Below are 27,332 nucleotides of genomic sequence, written 5' to 3' on the forward strand. Positions count from 1 at the left end.
AACTACTTTTTGTGGTCACAATATGCAGCCTATTCCACATCACAGTATTCTTTTTTTCTAGATTCCACGGTCCTCCACTGTACTTAGGGAAGCCAATGCCGTCCCATTTTTGTAATCCTGGGATTCATGATTCAAGACTGAATTGTACAAAGACACCCGCCTACCACATTTTCCTTCTATTTCATCTGCTCCCCATCCCTCTTTTTCCTCCCCTTTAATTTCTCTTAAGCTGTGTACACACATGGCCAGCTTCACGGCAGACCCACAGTCGCACAGACAGAGCGACAGATCCAGGTAAGCATATACACTTACTGATCGGCCGCTTGATGTGTTGGTCTCGCATCACTGCCGGACAGATTCTTGTTTACGCTTTTATAGGACCAAATAATGATACTGAGACTGCAATTATTTTTCCACTGCCCCAGGCCCAATACATAGTGTGTTTTGAGTGGAGTTATACCTGGGATTTACTTATTATAATCCCGGGTCTTTTTGGGACTCAAAAACATCCGGTGACTCAGGATTGACTTCCCTAACTGTACTACTTTGTGTACAGTTAGGGAAGTGAATGTTATTCTAGAGTTAGTGAATGATAACCAGTGAATGTTATTCTAGAGTAAAGTCCCAATGCAAAGGAATTTGACCAGCTTCATTCAGTGATCTTGCATGGTTTTCATACTATTGAGACCATATTGTCAAAAGACATCTTCATTGAAGGAATGAGAGACAATAGTACTGTACCATTCAATTGCCCTCTACTGGTTCAATTGCACTATGAATCGATATGATCTCCTCTGTGCATATAAGATCCCGCAAACCACACCGTAAAGCTCCTTGGTTTGCCAACAGTGTTAGTGATCTCAAAAAAAGTGGTCATAGACTTGAAAGACGATGGAGGAAGACGAACCTGGTAGAGGATAAGTTAAAACTTATCAAACATATTGGAAAATATCAATCGACAATCACCCGCAAGAAAACAGAGTTTCTTTCAAATGAGATCATGGCAGCAAACAATAGGCCAGCTCAACTTTTCCGTACAGTGTAGATGTTTTGCAAACCATCATGCCTGCAGCCTGATTAAACCCTCTCCCAGTCAAGATGCAATGAGTTTGCTAAATTCTTTGCAGATAGAGTATCCACCATCTGGGGAGGAATCCCTACAGTGTCACCAAAGGAGTACCTATATACCAAGCCTGCCAATGTAAGCCACCTGTTTTCATTTAACAGCTTTGAGCAAAAGGATGTCAAAGACATAGCTGAAATTTCCCAAAATGTTGCGTCCCACGACCTGTGATCTGAACCCTGCCTCAACTAAGATTCTAATAGGGTGTGTGGACATAACTGGCCCAGTATTTGCAAAAATAGTTCAATGCTCTTTGTAGATAGGAATTTTTCCTTAACCACTAAAGGAAACAATTGTCAGACCACTTCTTAAAAAAACAGACTTCATGACCAATTTCAGACCAGTATCAAACCTTCCTTTTCTATGAAAGGTTATTGAGAAAGTGATTATAACTCAGTTAGAAATCTGACTGTCAATCCATGATAATTATGTGCTTAATGATCTCCTAATGGCAAGAGACAGAGGTGACTTCAATTTTAATCCTTCTGGATCTCTCTGCAGCATTTGACACAGTGGACCATGTGATTCTAATTGAGTGCCTGAAGAATTTCTGTGGACTAGATGGCACAGTCCTTGGCTGGTTCAAATAATTTTTCACCGGCAGGTCCCAGAGAGACTCTTTTGGAGTATACCCATCGCCACCAGTGTCACTGCCATGTGGTGTTCCACAGGATTCTGTATGATCTCCCAAGCTTTTTGCAGTATACATGCTACCACTGGGTGAAATAATCAGACATCATGACCTGGTCTACTACTGCTATGCAAATGATACACAACTGTATATGTACTCTGCCCCAGATACTAATAACCCAATAACAACCCTAAATGACTGTCTAGTTGAGCTCCAGGAGTGGATGAGTGCCATTTGGCTGTGACTAAACTCTGATATAACAGAGGTTCTTATGATAGGTCACAGGACAAGACTGCAGAATAGCCAACCAACAGGACTTACGCTTGGGGGTCAAAACAATGAGCATGTGCAGAATCTTGGCGTTGTCGTGGATGGTGGCTTGACACTTAAACATCAGTTATCAGACGCAATCAAATCCTCATTCTTTCAGCTGAGGAACATAGTCAGAATCAAGCACTTAATTCCCTCAGAAGATCTGCCTAAATTCATACATGCATTTGTATCATCACACCTAGACTACTGCAATGCCTTCTACCTTTGTCTCAAAGCAAAATAATTGCCCCACTTGCAGAAGGCTTGAAATGCAGCTGCCAGGCTATTAATCAACCAGCCCCGTTCCAGCCACATAACACCCATTCTCTACTCCCTTAACTGGCTACCTGTATGATGGTGAATCATTTTCAGGATTGGCTTATTGACTTTCAAATCCCTATATGATCAGGGCCCAAGGTACTTGAAGCAGCTTCTGATGCATGATGCATTACTGTCCCACTCGATTACTGTGATCTGTAGATGAAGTACTATTAACAGTACCTAGAATCTCATTTGGGGTAAAGCTTTCAGCTTTGTGGCAGCGACTCTATGGAACTCTTCCCTGCACAGTGTGAGAAGCCTCCACTCTAGAATCCTTCAAAAATAGACTCAAGACTTAGATATTTACTAAAGCATTTCAAAGCATTTAAGCTTGTTTTGTATTTTGTGCTGTAAAGGCAAATGTGATTCACTTCGAGTCATGTTAGGAGAAAAGTGCTATATATATATATATATATATATATATATTCCAGCATGTCAGGCGGCACTCCGTTTATAACGTAATTGCTTGATACAGCCGGTGCCCTCCAAGAGGAATAAGGGCAGAGCCCTTCCCAAATGCACAACACCAGTCAGGCGGCACTCACGGCGAAAAAAAGGAAGCAGATGCAAGGCATCTGCTTCCTTTTTTTCGCCGTGAGTGCCGCCTGACTGGTGTTGTATATATATATATATATATATATATATATATATATATATATATATATAACTATTATTATTATTATTATTATTTTATTATTATGTAAGCTGATAGTTAAATACAAGTGGCTATATATATATATATATATATATATATATATATAGATATATATAGATATATATAGATATATACACACACACACACACACACACACACACACAATATAGATAGATAGATAGATAGATAGATAGATAGATAGATAGATAGATAATTATAACATTAGATGTAACAAGCAGTGGCGTAACTAGAAATGTTTCTCCCCCAAGCCAAAAAATTCTTCGGCGCCCCCCCCCCCCCCCCTCCCCCTTCATGCTCCATAATTGGGAGAAAGAAAGGGATAAATATGCGCGCGCCGTAGGCGTGCGAAAAAAGGGGCGTGGTTCCATTGGAATGGGCGTGGTTTCGCATAAAGGGGCGTGGCATTGCAGGAAAAGACTACCTTATACCCCAGTTTTGCAACCTGCACGCCCATACGTTGGCCACCACAGGAAAGAAAAATAATCCTGATTCATGCCCCTTACATTATTTGTCATTTTTCCTCCTTATAGTAATGCCCAGTATACATTATGCCACATACTGCAATGGCCCTTAGACATTATGCCGCACACAATAATGCACATGACACAATATGCACACACTGTAATGCCCCCGACACATTATGCCACACAACGTAATGCCTGTCACACATTATGCCACACACCGTAATGCCTGTGACACATTATGACAGGAATCGCAATGCCCGTTATACATTATACTACACACTGCAATGCCCCTGATACATTATAGCACATACAATGTCTGTGACACATTATGACACACACCGCAATGTCCGTGATACATTATGCCACACACTGCAATGACCCGGAGACATTATACCACATATCACAATGCCCGCGATATAGTATACCATACACCGTTATGCCACACACAGTAATGCCCATTACACATTAAGTCCTACAGTAAGGCTTCTAATTACTTTTCAATTACCTGCTCGTTGTCAGGGGTTTCATGCACTGGGTGTCATGCTCGTTGCCAGGGGTTTCATGCTCTTGGTTCCATGCACGGTGCCAGGGGTTTTCATGCTCAGGGTGTCATGCTCGTTGCCAGGGGTTTCATGCACTGGGTGTCATGCTTGTTGCCAGGTGTTTCATGCACTGGGTGTCATGCTCGTTGCCAGGTGTTTCATGCACTGGGTGTCATGCTCGTTGCTAGGAGGTAGTCCTTGTTGCTAGGGCTGTGCTCCCAGTGCCACATATGTCCCCAGTGCCAGATATTCCCCCACGGTGCCAGGTACTCACATGCCCCAGTGCCAAATATAGCCCCCCCCATGTGCCAGGTACACATATACCCCCCCAGTGCCACATATGCCCCCCAGTGCCAGATATTCCCCCCCCAGTGCCACATATGCCCCATGCCCCCAGTGCCATATATTCCCCCCCAGTGCCATATATGCCCCCAGTGCCAGATTTTCCCCCCCAGTGCCATATATGCCCCCAGTGCCAGATATTCCCCCCCAGTGCCACATATGCCCCCCAGTGCCACATATGCCCACAGTGCCATATATTCCCCCCAGTGCCAAATATGCCCCCAGTGCCACATATGCCCCCAGTGCCAGATATTCCCCCCCAGTGCCATATATGCCCCCAGTGCCAGATATTCCCCCGTGCCATATATGCCCCCAGTGCCAGATATTCCCCCCCAGTGCCATATATGCCCCCAGTGCCAGATATTCCCCCCCAGTGCCATATATGCCCCAGTGCCAGATATTCCCCCCAGTGCCATATATGCCCCAGTGCCAGATATTCCCCCCAGTGCCAGATATCCCCCCCCCAGTGCCAGATATCCCCCCCAGTGCCAAATATAGCCCCCCCATGTGACAGGTACTCATATACCCCCCCAGTGCCACATATGCCCCCCAGTGCCAGATATTCCCCCCCAGTGCCACATATGCCCCCAGTGCCAGATATGCCCCCAGTGCCATATATTCCCCCCCAGTGCCATATATGCCCCCAGTGCCAGATATTCCCCCCCAGTGCCATATATGCCCCCAGTGCCAGATATTCGCCCCCAGTGCCATATATGCCCCCAGTGCCAGATATTCCCCCCCAGTGCCAGATATGCCCCCAGTGCCAGATATGCCCCCAGTGCCATATATTCCCCCCCGGTGCCATATATGCCCCCAGTGCCATATATGCCCCCAGTGCCAGATATTCCCCCCCAGTGCCATATATGCCCCCAGTGCCAGATATTCGCCCCCAGTGCCATATATGCCCCCAGTGCCAGATATCCCCCCCCAGTGCCACATATGCCCCCCAGTGCCACATATGCCCACAGTGCCATATATTCCCCCCAGTGCCAAATATGCCCCCAGTGCCACATATGCCCCCAGTGCCAGATATTCCCCCCGTGCCATATATGCCCCCAGTGCCAGATATTCCCCCCCAGTGCCATATATGCCCCCAGTGCCAGATATCCCCCCCCCCCAGTGCCATATATGCCCCAGTGCCAGATATTCCCCCCAATGCCATATATGCCCCAGTGCCAGATATTCCCCCCAGTGCCAGATATTCCCCCCCAGTGCCATATATGCCCCCAGTGGCAGATATTCCCCCCCAGTGCCATATATGCCCTAGTGCCAGATATTCCCCCCAATGCCATATATGCCCCAGTGCCAGATATTCCCCCCAGTGCCATATATGCCCCAGTGCCAGATATTCCCCCCCAGTGCCAGATATCCCCCCCCCCCCCGCTTTTTGGAGGGACACGGAGGGCACAGCTCACCTCTCCTGTGTCCCTCCTGCTGCATCATCTCCGGCGGCCGCGGGTCTAATAGGGGGAAGTGCCGGTTCGTGAGCCAATTAGAGCTCACGGACGGCACTTCCCCTATTAGACCCGCGGCCGCCGGAGATGATGCAGCAAGAGGGACACAGGGAGGCGCGCTGTGCCCTCTGTGTCCCTCCAAAAAGCGGCGGAGGGAAGGAGACTGCAGACTGACATGCGGACGCTCGTCCGCATGTCAGTCTGCTGTAAATCAGTGGCGCCCCCGCAGCCCCTCGCCCCCAAGCCACCGCGAGGGCTGCGGGGGCAGTAGTTACGCCACTGGTAACAAGTGATATTTACAAACACAGGTTTCAAGTAAAACATACTTAACTTTTACCAATATAACATCCTCTCCTCTATTGTGCAGGGCATTTGTCCTTTTACCAGCCACTTAAGAAATAAATAATCACATCTTATTAACTTAAATATAAAAAAAAACAACCCTTTATATCAGACAATGAGGTTATTCTGAGCACTTAAATATCACGCAACTACCACTGTGATCAAGCATCCATATAATAGGCGAAAGATCTCACCACTCTGCACCGGGAAGTGTAAGTATATAATGGGGAGGAGGACTGATGGAGGCTGCATGGAGCAGTGGGCAGAGCAAGGGGTGCAGCAGAAAATGGACTGAGGTGACTGCCCCATGCTGTATCCCCATCTGACCAACAATCCTGCAAAAGTTTACGTAGAGCATTTCCACACTAGAAAATGTGTATATGACTTATGTTCTCGAAGGTAAACATGAAATGTGCTGTGTGTTTCAATATTTATTGTTGATAAATGATACTTATTGTATTTTCTCACCTTTTAAACGGGTGCCGGCAGTGCCATTTGAAACTGCACTCCAGCGGCTTTGGTGCCGAGCCACCTCTTGGACACGACAAGTGTAGATCCCCTGATCAGATGGATTTAAATCAATCAACATAAGTCGATAACCTTTGCCTGGGCTTTCATTGCTTAAATCCCCCTTTTGGCTCCAGTTTCCAGAAAGGTGTATGTTGCCATATTTTGTAATCCTCCCAATGGTCTGTTCTTCTCCCGGCCCTGAAGAAAAAATCCAACGCACAGTCAATAGGCTGTTCGGTTTTCTCCTCTGAGACACTGAGCACCATATTGAAGCATTTTCTCCTCTGGGGTGCAGAGCCCATGGGGATGGGAAAACAGTCACATTAAGTGTATAAGAAAGACCTGGCGGGAATTAAGAATACATTTCAATAGCATGACAAAACCAAGGAGAACAACAGTGCCATACAAAAATACAGGAACAACTATGAGTAATACTAGACAAGTTGAACATGATAGGTTGTTTTGCTAACACTGCATTTAAGTACAAACCATAGAAATCAATTGAGAAGTGGGTGTAGGAGAGTATTTAAACCACTAGGCAGTTATCAGATTTGGGGATTAAGGGGTACATTTACTAAGCAGTGATAAGAGCAGAGAAGTGAGCCAGTGGAGAAGTTGCCCATGGCAACTAATCAGCACTGAAGTAACATCTATAATTTACATACTATAAAATGATACAGAGCTGCTGATTGGTTGATGGGGAAATATCTCCACTGGCTCACTTCTCCGCTCTTATCACTGCTTAGTAAATGTACCCCTAAGTGCAGGGAACTATTCTGTTAACTCAGGGTTTTTTACCCAATTAGAACATCGTAGAGTTGTGTGCATGCAATGGGAAGTTGGTTTATTGCAGTTTAGGCATTTTTCCTGTTGTTTGTCGACCTTGTTGCAGGAAAGAATGGCAGTCCATTTGCACTGGGGTTGATGTATTGAGCAGTGAAAAGAGTGGACAAGTGGACCAATGGAGAAGTTGCCCATGGCAACCAATCAGTTTTGATATAGCATTTATCAAGTAGATTCTATAGAATGATAGGCAGATCCAGATTGTTTGAGCAACATCTCCACTGGTCCACTTCTCCACTATTTTCACTGCTGATACATCAGCCCCTGTGTTGTTGCAATCCATCTAGGTGCCCTCCCCTTCAGTACATTACACACGGGGATAAGCGACAACAGCTTTCTGACCTGGCCGTTTTGTTGTGGTACTGGAGGAGGGGTTTGTAACCTAGCACTTGCCATTGAGAAGGGCAATTGGTCCTGCAAAGTTTCATATTTTCACCTTTTTAACGTAAGATGGCTTGTCACTGATTAACTGCTGTTCTTTCTTTTGCCACCGTAAGTCTTTTGGAATTTTAAATAAAATGTTGACCAATTTTTAATGCCATATGGTTGTCAGTGGCTTTATTTTAAATAAGGTATTGTTAGTAATTTTAAGCTCTTATGGGCTGGTTCTCATCTGAAATATGCTGCTAGGGCAGTGGTTCTCAAACTGTGTGCCGTGGCACCCTGGGGTGTCTCAGGACACTTGCAGGGGTGCCTTGGATAGGGGGATGCGCTGCAGACCTGTGGACGTGCAGTGGGACAGCTGCATGGGATTTTGCAATTTAGGTAGGCTTGACAGTGCCTGTTAGCTTATTGGCTCAGTTTCCTTTATATTCTGTTTCTGCCTCTCATTCATTCCCTGCTGGTCATAGTTTCTGGCTGCAGAGGGAGACCTTGTCAGTTTATTCTAGTACTAGCTTGTGGATTCCTCTGCCTGGTTACCTACCTAACGTCTCCTGCGGAGTTCCTGTGTACAGCCCCGTGTCTGTAGCACACTCTGTCACAATTTATAGTTTGTTATCCTTGCCTATTCTACCTCCTGTCTATTTATTGTAGTGTTCTGTGTCTTTCTAGTGTTCTCTTCCCCTGTGCTACCATTTCAAGTATTCCACTTGCTGGTTCTGAGCTTTCTCTGTCATACGCTCTCATATTCCTATTGTTGTTTGACCAACTTCGGGAAGCAGTGGTCTTCTCCAAAACTGATTTGAGAGGGGCCTACAATCTTGTGCGGATTTGTGGGGGTGACGAATGGAAGACGCCATTTAACACTCATACAGGGCATTATGACAATCTGATTATGCCATTCGGGATGTCAAACACTCCAGCCATCTTTCAGGACTTCGTCAACGAGGGGAGTTCCTTGGTAATTTTGTCGTCGTTTACTCCAAGTCCTTATCAGAACACTGTGACCAAGTGAAAATGGTTCTCAAGAGACTTTGTGAGCATAAGTTGTATGCAAAATTGGAGAAATATGAATTTGAGGTGGGCGAGGTGACCTTCTTGGGTTATGTCAGCTCCCCTTAAGGGTTTTCTATGGACCCAAAGAAGGTTCAAGCAGTTCTTGAATGGACCTATCCCTCTAACCTTAAGGCTATCCAGCGCTTTCCTGGATTCTCCAATTGCTATACACGTTTCATTCGCTCCTTCTCTACCATTGTGGCTCCCATTGTGGAGCTCACAAAGAAAGGAGTGGACGTTCAACACTGGCCACCACAGGCAGTGTTTGCCTTCAAAAAGCTCAAGAAAGCATTTACGACGGCTCCGGTTCTTCGTTGTCCTTACCCGAACTTTCCTTTTCTGGTGGAGGTGGATGCTTTGGATGTTGGAGCAGGGGCAGTACTTTCGTAGAGAGATCCATAAGACTGAAAAATAAACCCTTGTGCCTTCCTCTCCCGGAAGTTCCTCTCAGCCGAGAGGAATTATGATGTTGGAAATCGGGAGCTGTTGGCGATTAAGTGGGCCTTTGAGGATTGGCGCGTTGCACGTAATTACTGTATTTACTGATCACAAAAATCTGGCTTATATTGAATACGCTTAGAGACTGAACCCTCCACAGGCACGTTGGGTCCTGTTTTTCACGAGATTTAGGTTTGTGATCACCTTTAGACTGAGTTCTAAGAAAATTTAAGCAGATGCTTTGTCCCGCAGTTTTGTGCCGGTACAAGATACTAAGGGATCCGATTCTCCCATTGTACCCACCTCTACTATTCTTGCTGGTGTAACACAAGACCTGGCCTCCTGTGTTTTATCTATGCAAAGCCAAGCTCCTGCGGAGACTCTATCCCACCGTTTATTCCTAGGGTTCACCGGAAACCTGTATTACTGCAATTTCATTCTTCCAAGACTTCTGGACATCCTGGAGTTGCTAGGACATTGGAGCAGTGGACACGAGCAGTGTGGTGGCCTTTCACGGCTCAAGATGTCCGACAATTTGTGCATTCTTGTGAGGTATGTGCCCGCAATAAAACTTCTCCTAAAGCTTCCATGGGTCAACTGTTTCCACTATCCATTCCATGTAAACCATGGACCCATATCTCCATGAATTTTATTGTGGATCTTCCTCCCTCTTCACAGAATACTATTAGCTGGTTTACGGTAGACTGGTTAGCAAGATGGCTCATTTTGTGGCTTTGCGAAAGTTACCATCTGCCAAGGAACTAGCCAACTTGTTTATTCACCATATATTTAGACTTCATGGATTGCCCTTGGATATTGTGTCCAAAAGAGGGTCCCAATTCATTGTTGCATTTTGTCGGTCATTTGGTTCTAGTCTGTTTGGTTCTGCATCAGAAAAACACTAGAGTATTCAGCTTGAATCCAGCCACTGTGATCTGGTAAAAGTCCCAGGTTAACAGTACTTGAGTTAAATCAATTGGTATACCATAAAAAGAAATAAAAGGTACAGTATTAGCTAGATAGTTAGTAAAGAATCTGCTTGAGATGGGAAAGTGCACTTAACATTAAAAAAGGTCTGTCCTACAAAAGAAAACAGTTTTAATAATATGCCTATGATCAGTGATTCTCAACTCCAGTCCTCAAGCACCCCTAACAGGTCATGTTTTCAGGATATTTATCTGTGGAAACAAGTGGGATATTTACTGTCTCAGCAAAATAGATTAATTTGGCATCCTGATGCTAGGTCGACATGGATAAGGTCAACAGTCAATAGATCGACCACTAATGGTAGACATGCATTAGGTCGACAGGGTCAAAAGGTCAACATATAAAAGTTAGACAGTTCAAAAAGTCAACAGCGTAAAAAAGGTCGACAGGGTCAACACACGGCACAAGTTTTTTTATATTTTTTTTTTTCATTTTTTTCAACTTTTTCCTACTTTACCATTCCCTTGGACTGTGGGGTGGTATTTAGTATGCCAGCTGCTGGGATCCCTTCACTCAGTATACCGGCGCCGGAATCCCGACATCCAGCATACCAACACCTGTTCTCCCTCTTGGGGGTCCACGACCTCCCTGGAGGGAGAATAGAGTGGCGAGCACAGCGAGCCCGCAAGGGGCTCATTTGTGCTCACCCAGCTGTCGGTATACTGGTGGTTGGGATTCCGGCGCAGGTATGCTGGCCGCCGGGATCCCGGCCGCAGGCATACCATACTACACCCGGACTATGATTGGGAATAGTAACCTCTGCTGAGCGCAGCGGTAGCGAAGTGAGGCACCTTGGCCGAAGCATGGCGAGCTTCGAGGGGACTTGGTACACTAATTGGACTTGTTTGTGGCAGAAAAGTGACAAAACACCCCAAAAAAATAAAAAAATAAAAAATTCTGGTAGACCTATCAACTGTAGACCTTTTTAGTTTAGATCTAATAATCCACCCCCCAATATAGGAAACCATGCAGGTTCTCTTTATTCTTCTGTAGAAAACATCATACAAATGAAGAAATGTGTAAGGACATTTTTTATTACTGATTGCCATGTGGATGTGAATGCTTGAAATAAGGGGCCCATATACCTACGGGCCGATTCCCCATTATGTAGATCCTGATCCGATCCACCAATTGGCGATCAAAAACACAGATCGGTGGACATGAATGATTGCCAATCTGTCAGGGAGCCTGCAAAAGACAGCATGATAAAAATCCCTGACTCATTTTTTGGTCAGTATCTGTAGAGATTCCCTGTTACCTCCCCATCCTGACCACTTCAATAAGAAGTGAGTGGTATGTGGGAGATCCACCTACTCTACAAGGAGTGTGAGGAACTACCCCAAAAATTGGGAGTCTACTGCAACTTCCCGGAGAGTAGGCATGTATATCCTGGATGCCAGAGCATGCTGTCACTTGTAGCTCTCCAAATGTCATCATGTTCTTACTATATTAGATTTGGGGCCTAATTCAGTAAAGATTGCAAATTAAGCATGCTGGGGGCCGCCCAACGCAGGGCAAAGGCCGCCCAGCATGTTGCCCGCCACCTTCCCCCTTCAAAAAGCAGAAATTGCGAACGCCTCAAAATTTCTGCTTGTTAGCAGAAATAGAGGAAGCCTCCTGCCGGCGCTGCTTAGCTGTACCCGCAGGGGGCCCGCCGCCATGTTCCCGATCGCGGCGGCTGAATGTGATGTCACGCAGCCACCCTATTTAGTCAAAATCTTAAGGAAAGTTAGTACATATCTCAAGGGGTTGGGCAGCTTGCGATACAGATTCAATCCCGATGCGTGCATCCGTGGGGTCGATATCGTAAGGCTAGGTAGACTGTGCAGGCAAGTCAATCTTGAGTATATAGGGGTATATGCAATTGCGGTCGAATTCCCGAAAATGTCGAAAAACGGGACATTTTCGCCAAAAAAAAAAATTCTACAATGCAATTCAGTACTTTCCGTCAAAAAAACGGACTTTCCAAATTCGACTTTTTGAAATTCGACATTTGTCAAATTCGACATTTCTGCAATGGTACAAATGCGGCAATTCGCCAAAAGTATATTCAATTGAAGTTTGGAAATTCGACAACAGTGCTTTTAGACAGTAAATTCGTCATTTTCAATCCGCCACACTTTGGTGACGGAATCTAATAAAAAAATTTAAAAACATGTTTTTTTTGGTGTTTTTTTTATTGGTCACAGCATATCTATTTATATTAGAAGGGATTAGGTACTTGGTTTGTCTATTTTGGAGGCACAAGTAGTATTTATATATTTTTAAAAATATTATTTTTTATTATTATATTTTTTAAATGGAATGGTAAAAATCAGAAAAAAAATTGCGTGGGGAGCCCCTCCTAAGCATAACCAGCCTCGGGCTCTTCGAGCCGGTCCTGGTTCTAAAAATCCGGGGGGGAAAATGACAGGGGATCCCCCGTATTTTTAAAACCAGCACCGGGCTCTGCGCCTGGTGCTGGTGCAAAAAATACGGGGGACAAAAAGAGTAGGGGTCCCCCGTATTTTTTACACCAGCATCGGGCTCCACTAGCTGGACAGATAATGCCACAGCCGGGGGTCACTTTTATACAGCGCCCTGCGGCCGTGGCATTAAATATCCAACTAGTCACCCCTGGCCGGGGTACCCTGGGGGAGTGGGGACCCCTTCAATCAAGGGGTCCCCCCCCAGCCACCCAAGGGCCAGGGGTGAAGCCCGAGGCTGCCCCCCCCATCCAAGGGCTGCGGATGGGGGGCTGATAGCCTTGAGAAAATTGAAAGAATATTGTTTTTTCCCGTAGTACTACAAGTCCCAGCAAGCCTCCCCCGCAAGCTGGTACTTGGAGAACCACAAGTACCAGCATGCGGGAGAAAAACGGGCCCGCTGGTACCTGTAGTTCTACTGGAAAAAAAATACCCAAATAAAAAAAGGACACGCACACCGTGAGAGTAAAACTTTATTTCACACATGTCGACACACACGCATACTTACCTATGTTCACGCGCCGACCTCTGTCCACTTGTCCAAGTAGAATCCACGTGTACCTGTGAATAAAATTATACTCACCTGATCCAGTGTCCAGATTATAATCCACGTACTTGGCAAAAAAAAAAAAACGAACACCCGGACCAAACGGACTGAAAGGGGTCCCATGTTTACACATGGGACCCCTTTCCCCGAATGCAGACACCCCCCGTGACTGCTGTCACAGAAAGGTCTCTTCAGCCAATCAGCGAGCGCAACGTCCTGGCACTCTGCTGATTGGCTATGCGCGTCTGAGCTGTCAGACAGCGCATCGCAAAGCCTCTCCATTATATTCAATGGTGGGAACTTTACGGTCAGCGGTCAGGTCACCCGCGGTCAGCGGCTGACCGCGGGTAACCCCACCGCTGACCGCAAAGTTCCCACCATTGAAACTAATGGAGGGAGCTGTGCGATGCGCTGTCTGCCAGCAGACGCGCATCCAGCCAATCAGGAGAGTGCCACGAAGTAGCGCTTCCTGATTGGCTTAAGAGACCTTTCTGTGACAGCAGTCACGGGGGGGTCTCTGCATTCGGGGAAAGGGATTCCCATGTGTAAACATGGGACCCCTTTCAGTCCATTTGGTCCGGGTGTTCGTTTTGTTGTTTTGCCAAGTACGAGGATTATTTTAAAAGATCCGGAGACTGGATTGAGGTGAGTATAATTTTATTCACAGGTACACTGTGGATTCTACTTGGACAAGTGGACCGAACGTCGTGTCAACATAGGTAAGTATGTGTGTGTGTCGACATGTATGTAATAAAGTTGTACTTTCAAGGTGTGCGTGTCCTGTTTTTATTTGGGTATTTTTTTCCCAGTAGAACTACAGGTACCAGCGGGCCCGTTTTTCTCCCGCATGCTGGTACTTGTGGTTCTCCAAGTACCAGCTTGCGGGGGAGGCTTGCTGGGACTTGTAGTACTACTGGAAAAAAACAATATTCTTTCAATTTTCTCAAGGCTATCAGCCCCCCATCCGCAGCCCTTGGATGGGGGGGACAGCCTCGGGCTTCACCCCTGGCCCTTGGGTGGCTGGGGGGACGACCCCTTGATTGAAGGGGTCCCCACTCCCCCAGGATACCCCGGCCAGGGGTGACTAGCTGCAGGGGCGGATCCAGAAAAAAATTACAGGGGGGGCACCATAAGGGGCGTGGCTTTGTTTGAATGGGCGTGGCTTCGTTTGAATGGGCGTGGTATTGCAGGAAAAGACTACCTTATACCCCAGTTTTGCAACCTGCATGCCCAGACGTTGGCCACCACAGGAAAGAAAAATAATCCTGATTCATGCCCCTTACATTATTTGTCATTTTTCCTCCTTATAGTAATGCCCAGTATACATTATTCCACAAACTGCAATGGCCCTTAGACATTATTCCACACACAATAATGCACATGACACAATATGCACACACTGTAATGCCCCAGACACATTATGCCACACACCGTAATGCCTGTGACACATTATGACAGGAATCGCAATGCCCGTTATACATTATGCTACACACTGCACTGCCCCTGATACATTATAGCACATACAATGTCTGTGACACATTATGCCACACACTGCAATGACCTTGAGACATTATACCACAATGCCCGTGATATAGTATACCATACACCGTAATGCCTGTGACACATACCGCAATGCCCGTTATACCCTATGCCACACACCGCAATGCCCGTTATATATTATGCCACACTGCAATGACCCTGAGACATTATACCACATACCACAATGCCCGTGATATAGTATACCACACACCGTAATGCCTGACACATTATGACACACACCGCAATGTCCGTGATACATTATGCCACACACTGCAATGACCCTGAGACATTATACCACATATCACAATGCCAGCGATATAGTATACCATACACCGTAATGCCTGTGACACATTATGACACACACCGCAATGTCCGTGATACATTATGCCACACACCGTAATGCCCATTACACATTAAGTCCTACAGTAAGGCTTCTAATTACTTTTCAAATACCTGCTCGTTGTCAGGGGTTTCATGCACTGGGTGTCATGCTCGTTGCCAGGGGTTTCATGCTCTTGGTTCCATGCACGGTGCCAGGGGTTTTCATGCTCAGGGTGTCATGCTCGTTGCCAGGGGTTTCATGCACTGGGTGTCATGCTCGTTGCCAGGGGTTTCATGCACTGGGTGTCATGCTCGTTGCCAGGGGTTTCATGCACTGGGTGTCATGCTCGTTGCTAGGAGGTAGTCCTTGTTGCTAGGGCTGTGCTCCCAGTGCCACATATGTCCCCAGTGCCAGATATTCCCCCACGGTGCCAGGTACTCACATGCCCCCAGTGCCAAAAATAGCCCCCCCCCCATGTGTGCCAGGTACACATATACCCCCAGTGCCAGATATTCCCCGACAGTGCCACATATGCCCCCAGTGCCAGATATCGCCCCCCCCAGTGCTATATATGCCCCCAGTGCCACATATGCCCCAGTGCCAGATATTCCCCCCCCAGTGCCACATATGCCCCCAGTGCCAGATATCCCCCCCCCAGTGCCACATATGCCCCCAGTGCCAGATATTCCCCCCCCCAGTGCCATATATGCCCCCAGGGCCAGATATTCCCCCCAGTGCCATATATGTCCCCAGTGCCAGATATCCCCCCCCCTGCCAAATATGCCCCCAGTGCCAGATATTCCCTCCCCAGTGCCATATATGCCCCCAGTGCCAGATATTCCCCCCAGTGCCATATATGTCCCCAGTGCCAGATATTCTCCCCCCCCTCCCTGCCAAATATGCCCCCAGTGCCAGATATTCCCCCCAGTGCGTCCTCCCCCCCCCCCTTTCTCCGCCGCTGCTCCCCCCGCTCCCCTGCTGTTAGGAGGGACACGGAGGGCACAGTGCACGCCTCTCCTGTGTCCCTCCGTGGTCTCCGGCGGCCGCGGGTCACTGTAATAAAGGAAGTGCTCACGAACGGCACTTCCTTTATGAGACCAGCGGCCGCCGGAGACCCAGGAGGGACACAGGAGAGGCGCGCACTGTGCCCTCCGTGTCCCTCCTAACAGCAGGGGAGGAAACGAGACCGCAGACTGACATGCGGACGCTCGTCCGCATGTCAGTCTGCACTAAAAATGACAGGGGGGGCACGTGCCTTGGTGCCCCCCCCCCTAAATCCGCCACTGACTAGCTGGATATTTAATGCCACGGCCGCAGGGCGCTGTATAAAAGTGACCCCCAGCTGTGGCATTATCTGTCCAGCTAGTGGAGCTCGATGCTGGTGTAAAAAATACGGGGGACCCCTACTCTTTTTGTACCCCGTATTTTTTGCACCAGCACCAGGCGCAGAGCCCGGTGCTGGTTTTAAAAATATGGGGGATCCCCTGTCATTTTTCCCCCCGGATTTTTAGAACCAGGACCGGCTCGAAGAGCCCGAGGCTGGTTATGCTTTGGAGGGGGGACCCCACGCAATTTTTTTCCGGGTTTTTTACAGTTTTTTTCAGTTTTTTTAAAAATCGGATCAAAATCCGTCAAATCGGCCGTTTTTCGACAGCGGGACTGTCGAATCCGTTTTTTATTGAATATGTTGAATTCCGGCACCCACTTGCCGGAATTCGACGGTCGAATTGTGTCGAATTAAAAACGGCCAAAAAATTGCCGCGATTCGCCGGTAATTGCATATACCTGATAGTGTACTATCTAGTACAAAGTATAGTCATAATTGCCACTAATTCAAAATCATACATAGACAAAATCTCAAGCACAAATAGTCAAAATCTGTCCTATCTGGGCTCTGGTTAAAGAGAAATCGCATAGTCAAAATCAGCCATAGCAAGGATCTCACGGTGTGTATGCATCCTATCCAATCTCTGAAGTAGTGAGTAACAAGAAATACAATTGTTGCAAAATGGCAGTCAGGCTGGCATAGAAAGAAACTGAAAAAAAGATTTAAATAGAGCAAAGGCAATACTAAAAGTGAGAGTTTACGGAGGACCACATAAAATTATCAGCAATCGCCAGTATGAATGTAGGAATGACCAAACTTGAAAAAAAATATTCTATTGCACAGGAAGAAGAAAATGGGAAATGTAGTGGATGGGAAACACTGTGCTTCATTTAGCATATCATAGGTCTGGTTAATACCCCTTTTCGCCATAACCCCCCCTCAGAAAAGAAACAAACCCAACAAGTCCAGGCTGGGTAGTTGAACATGGTTTCAAGCAGTGTCACAGCATCTTGAAACCCAGTTCACACCGCGGGCTGATACACCAGCACCAGCGATCCGGCTCTCCCTGTGCTTTTAGTGTCACACGTTCATAACATGGGCTACTCTGGTCGTGTTGGGTCCCGACCCTTGTATTTACCAGAGTCCAGGTATCATGACCCAGGTTATTTTTTATCTGATCCTTTCCCACCAAACCTCAATGCTAGTACCTAGGAATCTAGGGGCCTAATTCAGACCCTGTTGCTGATGTGCAAAAATTGCTATGAAGTGATTCTTCAGAAAGCAGTTTAAGACCTGGAGAGTGGGTGGGAATGGGGCGTCGATGCCACATTTTGTGGGCGTCGACGCTCTGTTTAAGGGGCATGGTCCGGACAACAGAGGCGTGTCCGGACTGTTGCTGGGGCAAGCCGCAGAGGCTGCGTGACATCACACACAGCCGCAGCAACCATTAACGTGGTGGATAGCCATCTGCCTTCGCAGCTAGGCTGTAAGGTTAAATGCTAGTTCCAAATATCATTCTCTACTCACAAATGAAAATGTTATTTTTGCATGTGTAGGTAAAAACTAGTGATGTGCACCGGACATTTTTCGGGTTTTGTGTTTTGGTTTTGGATTCGGTTCCGCGGCCGTGTTTTGGATTCGGACGCGTTTTGGCAAAACCTCACCGAAAATTTTTTGTCGGATTCGGGTGTGTTTTGGATTTGGGTGTTTTTTTCAAAAAACCCTAAAAAACAGCTTAAATCATAGAATGTGGGGGTCATTTTAATCCCATAGTATTATTAACCTTAATTATCATAATTTCCACTCATTTCCAGTCTATTCTGAACACCTCACACCTCACAATATTATTTTTAGTCCTACAATTTGCACCGAGGTCACTGGATGGCTAAGCTAAGCGACACAAGTGGCCGACACAAACACCTGGCCCATCTAGGAGTGGCACTGCAGTGTCAATCAAGACAGGATGGCACTTCAAAAAAATTGTCCCCCAACAGCACATGATGCAAAAAAAAAAAAGAGGCGCACCAAGGTCGCTGTGTGACTAAGCTAAGCGACACAAGTGGCTGACACAAACACCTGGCCCATCTAGGAGTGGCACTGCAGTGTCAAGACAGGATGGCACTTCAAAAAAATTGTCCCCAAACAGCACATGATGCAAAGAAAAAAAGAGGCGCACCAAGGTCGCTGTGTGACTAAGCTAAGCGACACAAGTGGCCGACACAAACACCTGGCCCATCTAGGAGTGGCACTGCAGTGTCAAGACAGGATGGCACTTCAAAAAACTTGTCCCCAAACAGCACATGATGCAAAGAAAAAAAGAGGCGTACCAAGGTCGCTGTGTGACTAAGCTAAGCGACACAAGTGGCCGACACTGTCGAAGTCAGAAAAATGTCTCAATGCACACTGCCATATTTGCACCGCACACTGGTCCGTGCTGCGCATGCGTACGCTCTCCCGTGGAAGCGCATACCCGCAATAGCGTGCACTCGCACGCGCAGTATGCGCATTTACGGTAGAGTTTATGTGATCGTAGCGTGCGACTCATTCGTTACAAAAGTTCACAATTAATGTCGTTTATAGATCATGTTCCCCTCAATAGTTTCTGTAAGTTTGGTTTAGATAGAATGTCCCTGAGCGGAGGAATCCCTCTTTGTATTGTACGAAGGGTCTAACAGGAGTCATACAGCAGTATTTGGTACCCATCGGAAGAGTATTTAATTAGCAATATTCCGGTGTTGGTTTGGAGCGTATTAATCGCTCGTGCGAATAGTTATGAACATAAGAAGTTTATGTCCATTTCTATTATTTACCCATACTCAGGTATGCGGCGGGAAACCCAGTTTCCCACCCACCTGAGCCGTTTAAACTCAGCACAGCCCACCTGTATGAATCAACCTATGACCTTTGGTTACAGTACAGGGCCGAATTCCTGTGTCCAATAAACTGAAGGATTGTAGGACCAGGAGATTGCATTGTGTGTGGGGCATAAATAGGCAGGCCGACCACATCCAGCTCTCACTCTCTCATCAACGGTTATCTGCTGATAATCGGGAGCTGGATATCGAGGCGCAGGCGATCATACCCTTTGTGCGTAAGTTCTCTCCGTAATCATTGTCTTTCTGTGAGCCAATTCCTCTCTCTCTCTCTGTGTCTATCTCTCTCTCTATTTTCTCTTTTCTCTCATATCTCCCCTAGACTAAAATTGTATAGTATTGTATTGTATTGTACTAGATCAGGATAGTATTGTAGTTTATCCCTTAGTTAGGTGTTTGGTTAGGAAGGCTTTGTTATATTGTAGTGTATCATATGTACTGTGTTACTCTTTTACAAGTATACTAGATATAATACAGATAATAGGCTTTGGAACCCTAAACCAGTATTTGTGTATTTACTATAGTGTTAAGCGTTCATTTGAGCGTCGGTGACGCTCAAACAGCTTTGTAGGTAGTCAGGTTACACAAAGTTGCATTTACACCCTGTATTCACATTAAGGTATATAGCGCATTACATTGTTAAAAGGTTTAAATATAAAGGTATTGTGCTGTGAGCGTCTGCACCGCTGGTGACCTCCTCGTGGTCTCGAGCGTACGCTACGTTACAGCGAATCTTTCCCCTAGACATAACCAATAACGTGTCCTGTGATCACTAGGCCGTGAGCGAACGTGACGCTTGAGCGTCTCGCCTACGGCTGAGCGATCGCTACGCAGATAGCGTACCATTACGGTACTTCTTAAGTAAACAGCGTACAGTGTTCTTAGCTTCGTAAGGGTTGATTATACGACAAAGGAATTTAGCATTGTCAATTGCGGGCTCGCCCGGTCCTTTTCACATCTGCACTAGGTAGATCAGCAGACTTTATCCCCCAGCAAAAGGGTGGGAGGTTGTCTCACAGTTGCTGACGGGATAAGCGTCTGCTTCGCTTAGGTAAAGAGTGCTGAAGGAACCCGGTAACCGGAAGTAAGAACAAAACGCTTGTGTCTTTTAAAACTGTTTATTTTTCTTTTGTCTTGCGTACGCACGCATATACCTGCATTTCTTTCCACTTGTATATTTCATTTTTCGTATATCACTATTCCTGTTTGCCAATTTTTATAGTTGATAGAAAGTGCAAAAAGAGATTTGCTGTTATTTAATAGTAAAAGTAATAATTAAAGTATAGAACACGGTTTTGTCTTAGAGACGAGGCAGCCAGTGTGCAGTGTGGATTGCGGTGGATGATCAGGGATCATCTACATTGATAAATAAATATTGTGTTACGGTGGATCCTCTGCATTGCGTACACGTGTCGCTAACAAAGACTAGCGTACGCAATCCGAAAGGCAGACGCACGCAGCGTACATTACGCAACGTAGCGTCTGGTTACGTCCACGTAGCTCAAGTTGTGATAAAGTGGATTTTAGCGCAAAGCGATAATTAGCGCAAAGGCGATAAGTAACGCACAGCGGTAGATAACGCGACGCGGTAAATAACGCAAATCAATTTTTGGAAAACCCGAAATTTAGTTTAACAGATCCTGCTCCTAATTAGTAACACACTTGGGCTGAAGACAAATTTCTGCGCAGAAATAGAGGTAGAAACAAAAGTGTACATGTGTTGAGTGAGTGTGTTTATACAATTTTAAAGGGGGAACCAAAAGGAAAGCCGAGTACTCGTCAAGGAACATACGTGTAAGTGACATATACGGTGGCTAGGGAGGCATCTCTGGTTAAATAAATATTTGAGCATTAGAGTATAGCGGACCATAAGGTGTAACAAGACCAGGAGGTCATAAGGTAACAAGACCAGGAGGTCATAAGGTAAAAAGGTCCGCTATAAAAGTCCAGTGGCACAACGCCTGGGGTGTTGGTGCAGAACCCATATAGGCCATTAAGCTCTGGCTGAAGGAATTCGCAGCCGAAATTTTCGATTCCACTGGTCGCTCCGCACATAAGATTAGTTGCTTATGTGCTGAACGATTGTACCGCACGTAATTGTGTGCATTAGTAAACCTGACCGGTACTATTTGTGTACGAAGGTCATAAACGCTATTTGTACATTCTGACGTGATTTGTGTAATTTTTTATTTTTGGAAGGGAAGTTCGCTGGTCACTCAGGAACTATCTAACAACCCCAACGTTTACTGGAAAGAGTAAGTGTCCTGCGGGTATCCCTCATATGTTCCAGTAAACTGAAGGTTCCATAGGGGCCCTGTATCGAGTACGCCAGCACCATATCGGTGTGATCAGGTCGTATTGGTCGAGGTGGGCGAGTGAGTGGGGTACTCGGTAAACCGCCACCGCCGGCCTACTGCGGAGTAATTTGGTTGTCTGTAAAGGCTTGCTGAAAACCTTGATACAGAAAATCCAAGGAGGACTAAGCAACACCTACAGACGATGGGGGCCAGTTGCTCAGGTAGGGGGCGATCAACCCTGGTTCAGGTTGATTCTGTGAACCGACCAGTTGGGTCGGCAAGATACATTATGTGTGAAAAATACGGTAGTCACACAGAGGTTTTATGTGATGAATGGGAACGAATGACTGTACAAGACAGGGACAAATTCCCAAGAATAGGTAGTTTCAGCCCGGAAGTGTTACAAAATTTAAGGAGGAGGATATGTCTCGTAAAACCAACAAAGAGACGAATTCAGCATTATGATTATTTACAGTTGTGGCACCAGGAAGGTGAGATACAGAGAGGTTTGGCTCTGGCGGCAGGATCTGGGGCAGTAAGGAAACTGATAGCCACAGCTCCTCCTCCACCATATATATCAGGAGAGAAGTTGATTACGGAGAAAGACGCACTGGGTTGTAAAACTAAAACTCTTAGTAACCATGTTAATGTTAATGATGTTAACCAAATAACCCATGCAAGTATTAACCCGTGCAAGTTGTACCCTGTTTTGAACCTTCCCCAGGAGTGTGATCAAGAAGACGATCCATCAACAATTTCAGCTCTCTCTCTTGCAGCCACCATTTCAGAGACTACAGTAGGCACATCAACAGCCACGAGATTAGTGAAGGCCCCTAGCGGAGGGATAGGTGAGGTCGTGTCATCAGGTAAGTACGGCACCATGCATTACACTGAAACACTTACACCCCAAGCTGTAGAATCTACACAGAGTGAAGTTATAAGAGTTAATCCAGTTAAGGTGATAGTAGTTCCCAATGGGAAAACAGATGCATCAGGAGTCACACCCATCAGGAACATCGCCATGTATTGCCCGTTCACTAGAATGGAATTAAGGACCATAGTGTCTGAATTCCCAGACCCCAGAAAGGATTTAGTGGCAAGCCAAAAATATATCAGGGATCTAGGAAACACTTTAGAGCCCAATAATAAGGATTGGCAGGTAGTGCTAAGAGCTTGCTTACCCCCCAGTGTCGACCCAGTTAAATTCTTGGCTGATTGTGGACTAGACAAAGAGGTACCACTTACAGATGTGTACGACCAGGATAATGTAAAAAGGATAAATTTGCAGCTAAAAGAATATTTCCCAGCCGTTGCTAAATGGAATAAACTATTCTCCATTAAACAAAAGGAGTCTGAAACGGCAGCAGAATATTTCCACCGGGCATTATCAGAAATGGCAAAATACACTGGTATAGAAGACATAAAGACCAACCCAAACCATCGAGAAGTAGCAGTATCTGTACTGATGGATGGTTTGAAAGAAACATTAAAGGCTAGGGTACAGACCACGCAGCCATGCTGGCGAGGTCTGTCAGTGTCCACTTTGAGAGAGGCTGCTGTTGATCACGACAAAAACATCACTAGGCACAGGGAGTCGCAAAGTGATAAGTTGATGTCCGTAAGTATACAGGCGCTGACCACAAGGCAGCCTGCGTATGTACCACCGAATCCTGTGGGTAAGGCAAGTGGAATAACATGTTTTTCTTGTAACAGACCAGGACATTTTGCACGAGAATGTAGATCAAAGAATGTACAAAGATCTTTTCAACCCCCCAGACAACAACACCACACACGACATTGGGAGCAGGGTCCACAGAGGCGGAGTTTTGAGCCACATACAGGGGAAACAAAAAGATACCCCCCGAACAGAGATTGGCACGCCTCTGGTAGTTCCCAGCTAACTCCCCCACAAGTAGTTGCTGCCACTGGGATTCAGGGAGGTCACCATACCCAATAGGGGTGTGGCCATACCTGTAATCTGCAGCCAGTTAAGTTGATTGCTAGTCTTGGAAGTGAACCAGAGATTGCAATCAATGTAGCTGGTAAAACTTTAAATTTTCTTGTAGACACAGGGGCGGCCAAGTCAGTGATAAATTCGACAGTGGGCATGAGAACCACTGGTAGGACAGTTCCAGCCATGGGAGTAACAGGAGTAGTCCAGCATTACCCTGTTAGCAAACCAGCAGAGATTACAATAGGACCTTTGCATACCAAGCATTCCTTTTTGCTGGCTGCATCGGCACCTACCAATCTCCTGGGAAGAGACTTACTATGCAAAATGGGTTGCGTCATCTATTGTACTCCTGAAGGTGTATTCTTGGACATACCTGAGAATCACGCTCAAGAAGTACGAGATATGTTAGATTCCCCATCAAAATTAATGTCACATTCCATTATGACAAATAGGAATCCATCCCAGGTAGAAGAGATGACATCTCAGATACCAGATTCACTTTGGACAAAAGATGGACAAGACACTGGATTAATGGCAAACGTAGCTCCAGTAGTAGTGCAAGTAAAAGATGGTAGGATAGCTCCAAAAATCCCACAGTATCCTCTGAAGCCAGAGGTGGAGTTAGGAGTTTTTCCCGTAATAGAGCGCTTGCTACAACAGGGCATTCTAGTAAGAACGTCCAGCACAGCAAATAGTCCCATCTTCCCTGTTAAAAAGAGTGGGGGGAGGGGTTACAGGCTAGTGCAGGATCTAAGGGGGATTAACAAAATAGTCGAGAGTCAGTTCCCCGTAGTGCCTAATCCAGCTGTCATCCTAATGCAAATTCCTCCCACTGCCAAATTTTTCACTGTTATTGACCTCTGCTCCGCTTTCTTTTCGGTACCTCTGCACCCTGACAGCCAATATTTGTTTGCATTTACATACAGAGGAGTCCAATACACGTGGACTCGATTACCCCAAGGTTTCATAGATAGTCCAAGTATATTTTCTCAGGCTTTGCATGATTGTTTACAGTCTTTTCAACCAGAAAGTGGATCAGTATTGATACAGTATGTGGACGATTTACTACTGTGTTCAGATTCACTGGAAGCCTCTCTGAAAGATACGAAACAACTCCTGTTTCACCTTTCAGACACAGGTCACAAGGTTTCCAAAGACAAGTTACAATTATGCCAGACTAAGGTAAAATATTTGGGGCACTGTCTAACACAAGGACTGAGACACCTGACCGCTGACAGAATCCAAGCCATTAGAGACATGACACTGCCACAAACCCAGCAACAGATAAGAACGTTTTTAGGAATGTGTGGGTATTGCCGTAATTGGATCCCAGGATTTTCCATATTGGCGCTACCTTTGCAGGAAATGGTCTCCTCAAACAAACCTGATCGGATTTCGCATACAGACGAATCCGAGGCAGCATTTGAGAGACTCAAGCAATGCCTAACGGAGGCACCAGCACTAGGTATGCCAGACTATGGGAAACCCTTTGAACTATTCGGAACAGAAAGTGCTGGGTGCGCAGCAGGTGTACTAACACAAAAACATGGTGATACCAGCAGGCCAGTTGCATACTACAGCGCGCAGCTAGACACGGTAGCGCGGTCCCTCCCCACATGCTTGCGTAGCGTTGCGGCGATAGCATTGCTAGTGACGAAAAGCGAAGATGTCGTGCTAGGCCACAACCTCACAATCCATACACCACATGCAGTATCTGCCTTATTGAATTCTGCCCAAACCAGACACGTCTCATCAGCAAGGTTTACGAGATGGGAATTAGCACTAATGGCCCCCGTAAACATCACCATAAGGAGATGCAGTGCATTAAACCCTGCAACATTTCTCCCAGGTGTGCCTGGACAGGCACAAAGGGTGGGAGGTGAGAGCGATGGGGAAGGAGGATTTAATGCAAAGGAAGATACACATGACTGTATGGAATATTTGACCCAAAATTTTACCGCAAGGCCTGACATCAGTGACAATCCACTAGAAGATGCAGAACTCACGTTCTACACGGACGGTAGTTGTCACAGACAGTCAGACTCGGGAGACTTGTGTACTGGATACGCAGTCGTAGATGACCAAGACACCATAGAAGCGGAACCGCTAGGCCCACCTCACTCAGCCCAGGTTGCTGAACTGGTCGCCCTAACCAGAGCATGTGAATTGGCTAAGGGAAAGTCTGCCAATATCTACACCGATTCCAGATACGCGTTCGGGGTAGTCCATGATTTCGGAGCCCTATGGCGGCTCAGAAATTTCATGACGGCAGCTGGCACACCGATAGCGCATGCAGCGTATATAAAAAGGCTTCTAACAGCGATACAAGAACCCGACAGAGTGGCTGTTATCAAATGTAAAGCACATACGTATAGCCAAGACCCAGTATCCCTTGGTAACAGCCGAGCAGACGAAGCTGCAAAGCTTGCAGCTGCTACCCCCATACGGACAGACACCACACAGTTGATGGTATTTAATACCATCAACACACAGAAGTTGTGTGAGATGCAGAATTTGTGTTCCACTCAAGAGAGAGCAGTCTGGAAGGCAAAGGGATATGGCCAGGAGCCCTCAGGGCTCTGGACGGATGGACATGGTAAACCAGTGGCCCCCAGGGCATACCTTCCATGTCTGGCTGAAGCAGCTCACGGGCTGACTCATCTAGGCAAGGAGGGGATGTGCAAATTGGTAAGAGCATACTGGTGCGCCCCAGGATTCTCCTCTCATGCTGGTAAAAGAGCAATGTCATGCCTTACCTGTCTGAGAAAGAATATTGGAAAGGCAATACCTACAGAACCCTCCCATATCCCACCTGCCGGCGGCCCTTTCCAAGTAATACAAATTGACTTCATCCAATTGCCCCCATGTAGAAACTTAAAGTATGTACTTGTCTGTATAGATGTTTTCTCGAATTGGGTCGAAGCTTTTCCAGCAGCTACAAATACCGCCATGTTTACAGCTAAGAAAATTGTGCAGGAATTTGTATGTAGATATGGTATCCCTAGAATCATTGAAAGTGATAGGGGTACCCATTTTACAGGTGATGTCTTTCAAGGAATGTGTAAGTTGATGGGAATTGATAGCAAGCTGCACACTCCGTACCGTCCACAGGCGAGTGCGAAGGTCGAAAGAGTGAACAGCACTATTAAAAATAAATTGAGTAAAGTAATGGCAGAGACAGGATTGACGTGGCCAGAAGCTTTACCCATTGTTTTATATAGCATCAGAACCACTCCCAGGTCCCCTCTTAATCTGTCTCCTTTTGAAATTCTGTTTGGTCGACAACCGCATGTCATGATTAACCCTCAGGATGATTTGAAATGTAACAATGAAGTAACTGTAAAGTACTTGATTAACATGAGTAAGCAGTTGAGGAGTCAAAATGATAATCTGAAGTTGGTGATTCCTGATTTACCAGATAGTAATTGTCATGACATTGAACCTGGGGATTATGTAATGATACGAAATTTTCTACGCTCAGGTTGTCTTATTGATAGATGGGAAGGACCATACCAGGTCTTATTGACTAGCACCACAGCATTGAAGGTTGCTGAGAGAGAGACTTGGGTCCATTCATCCCACTGCA

The 27,332-nt window shown here is 46.2% G+C and overlaps 1 protein-coding gene across 3 annotated transcripts in view; it reads right to left on the reverse strand.

Moving 5' to 3' along the window:
* The window catches only part of VSTM4 (V-set and transmembrane domain containing 4), a 221,131-nt gene that overhangs the window by 187,547 nt on the left and 6,252 nt on the right, over positions 1-27,332 (reverse strand). For 2 of the 3 annotated variants that reach the window (XM_063958591.1, XM_063958590.1), the window contains exon 2: positions 6,676-7,059. In XM_063958591.1, coding sequence (XP_063814661.1) covers positions 6,676-7,059 — 384 coding nt within the window. The remainder of the gene's footprint in view (positions 1-6,675; positions 7,060-27,332) is intronic. The other variant, XM_063958592.1, reaches the window with a different exon arrangement.

Source organism: Pseudophryne corroboree, chromosome 3 (assembly GCF_028390025.1).
Source record: "Pseudophryne corroboree isolate aPseCor3 chromosome 3, aPseCor3.hap2, whole genome shotgun sequence".
In the NCBI taxonomy this organism is placed as follows: Eukaryota; Metazoa; Chordata; class Amphibia; order Anura; family Myobatrachidae; genus Pseudophryne; species Pseudophryne corroboree.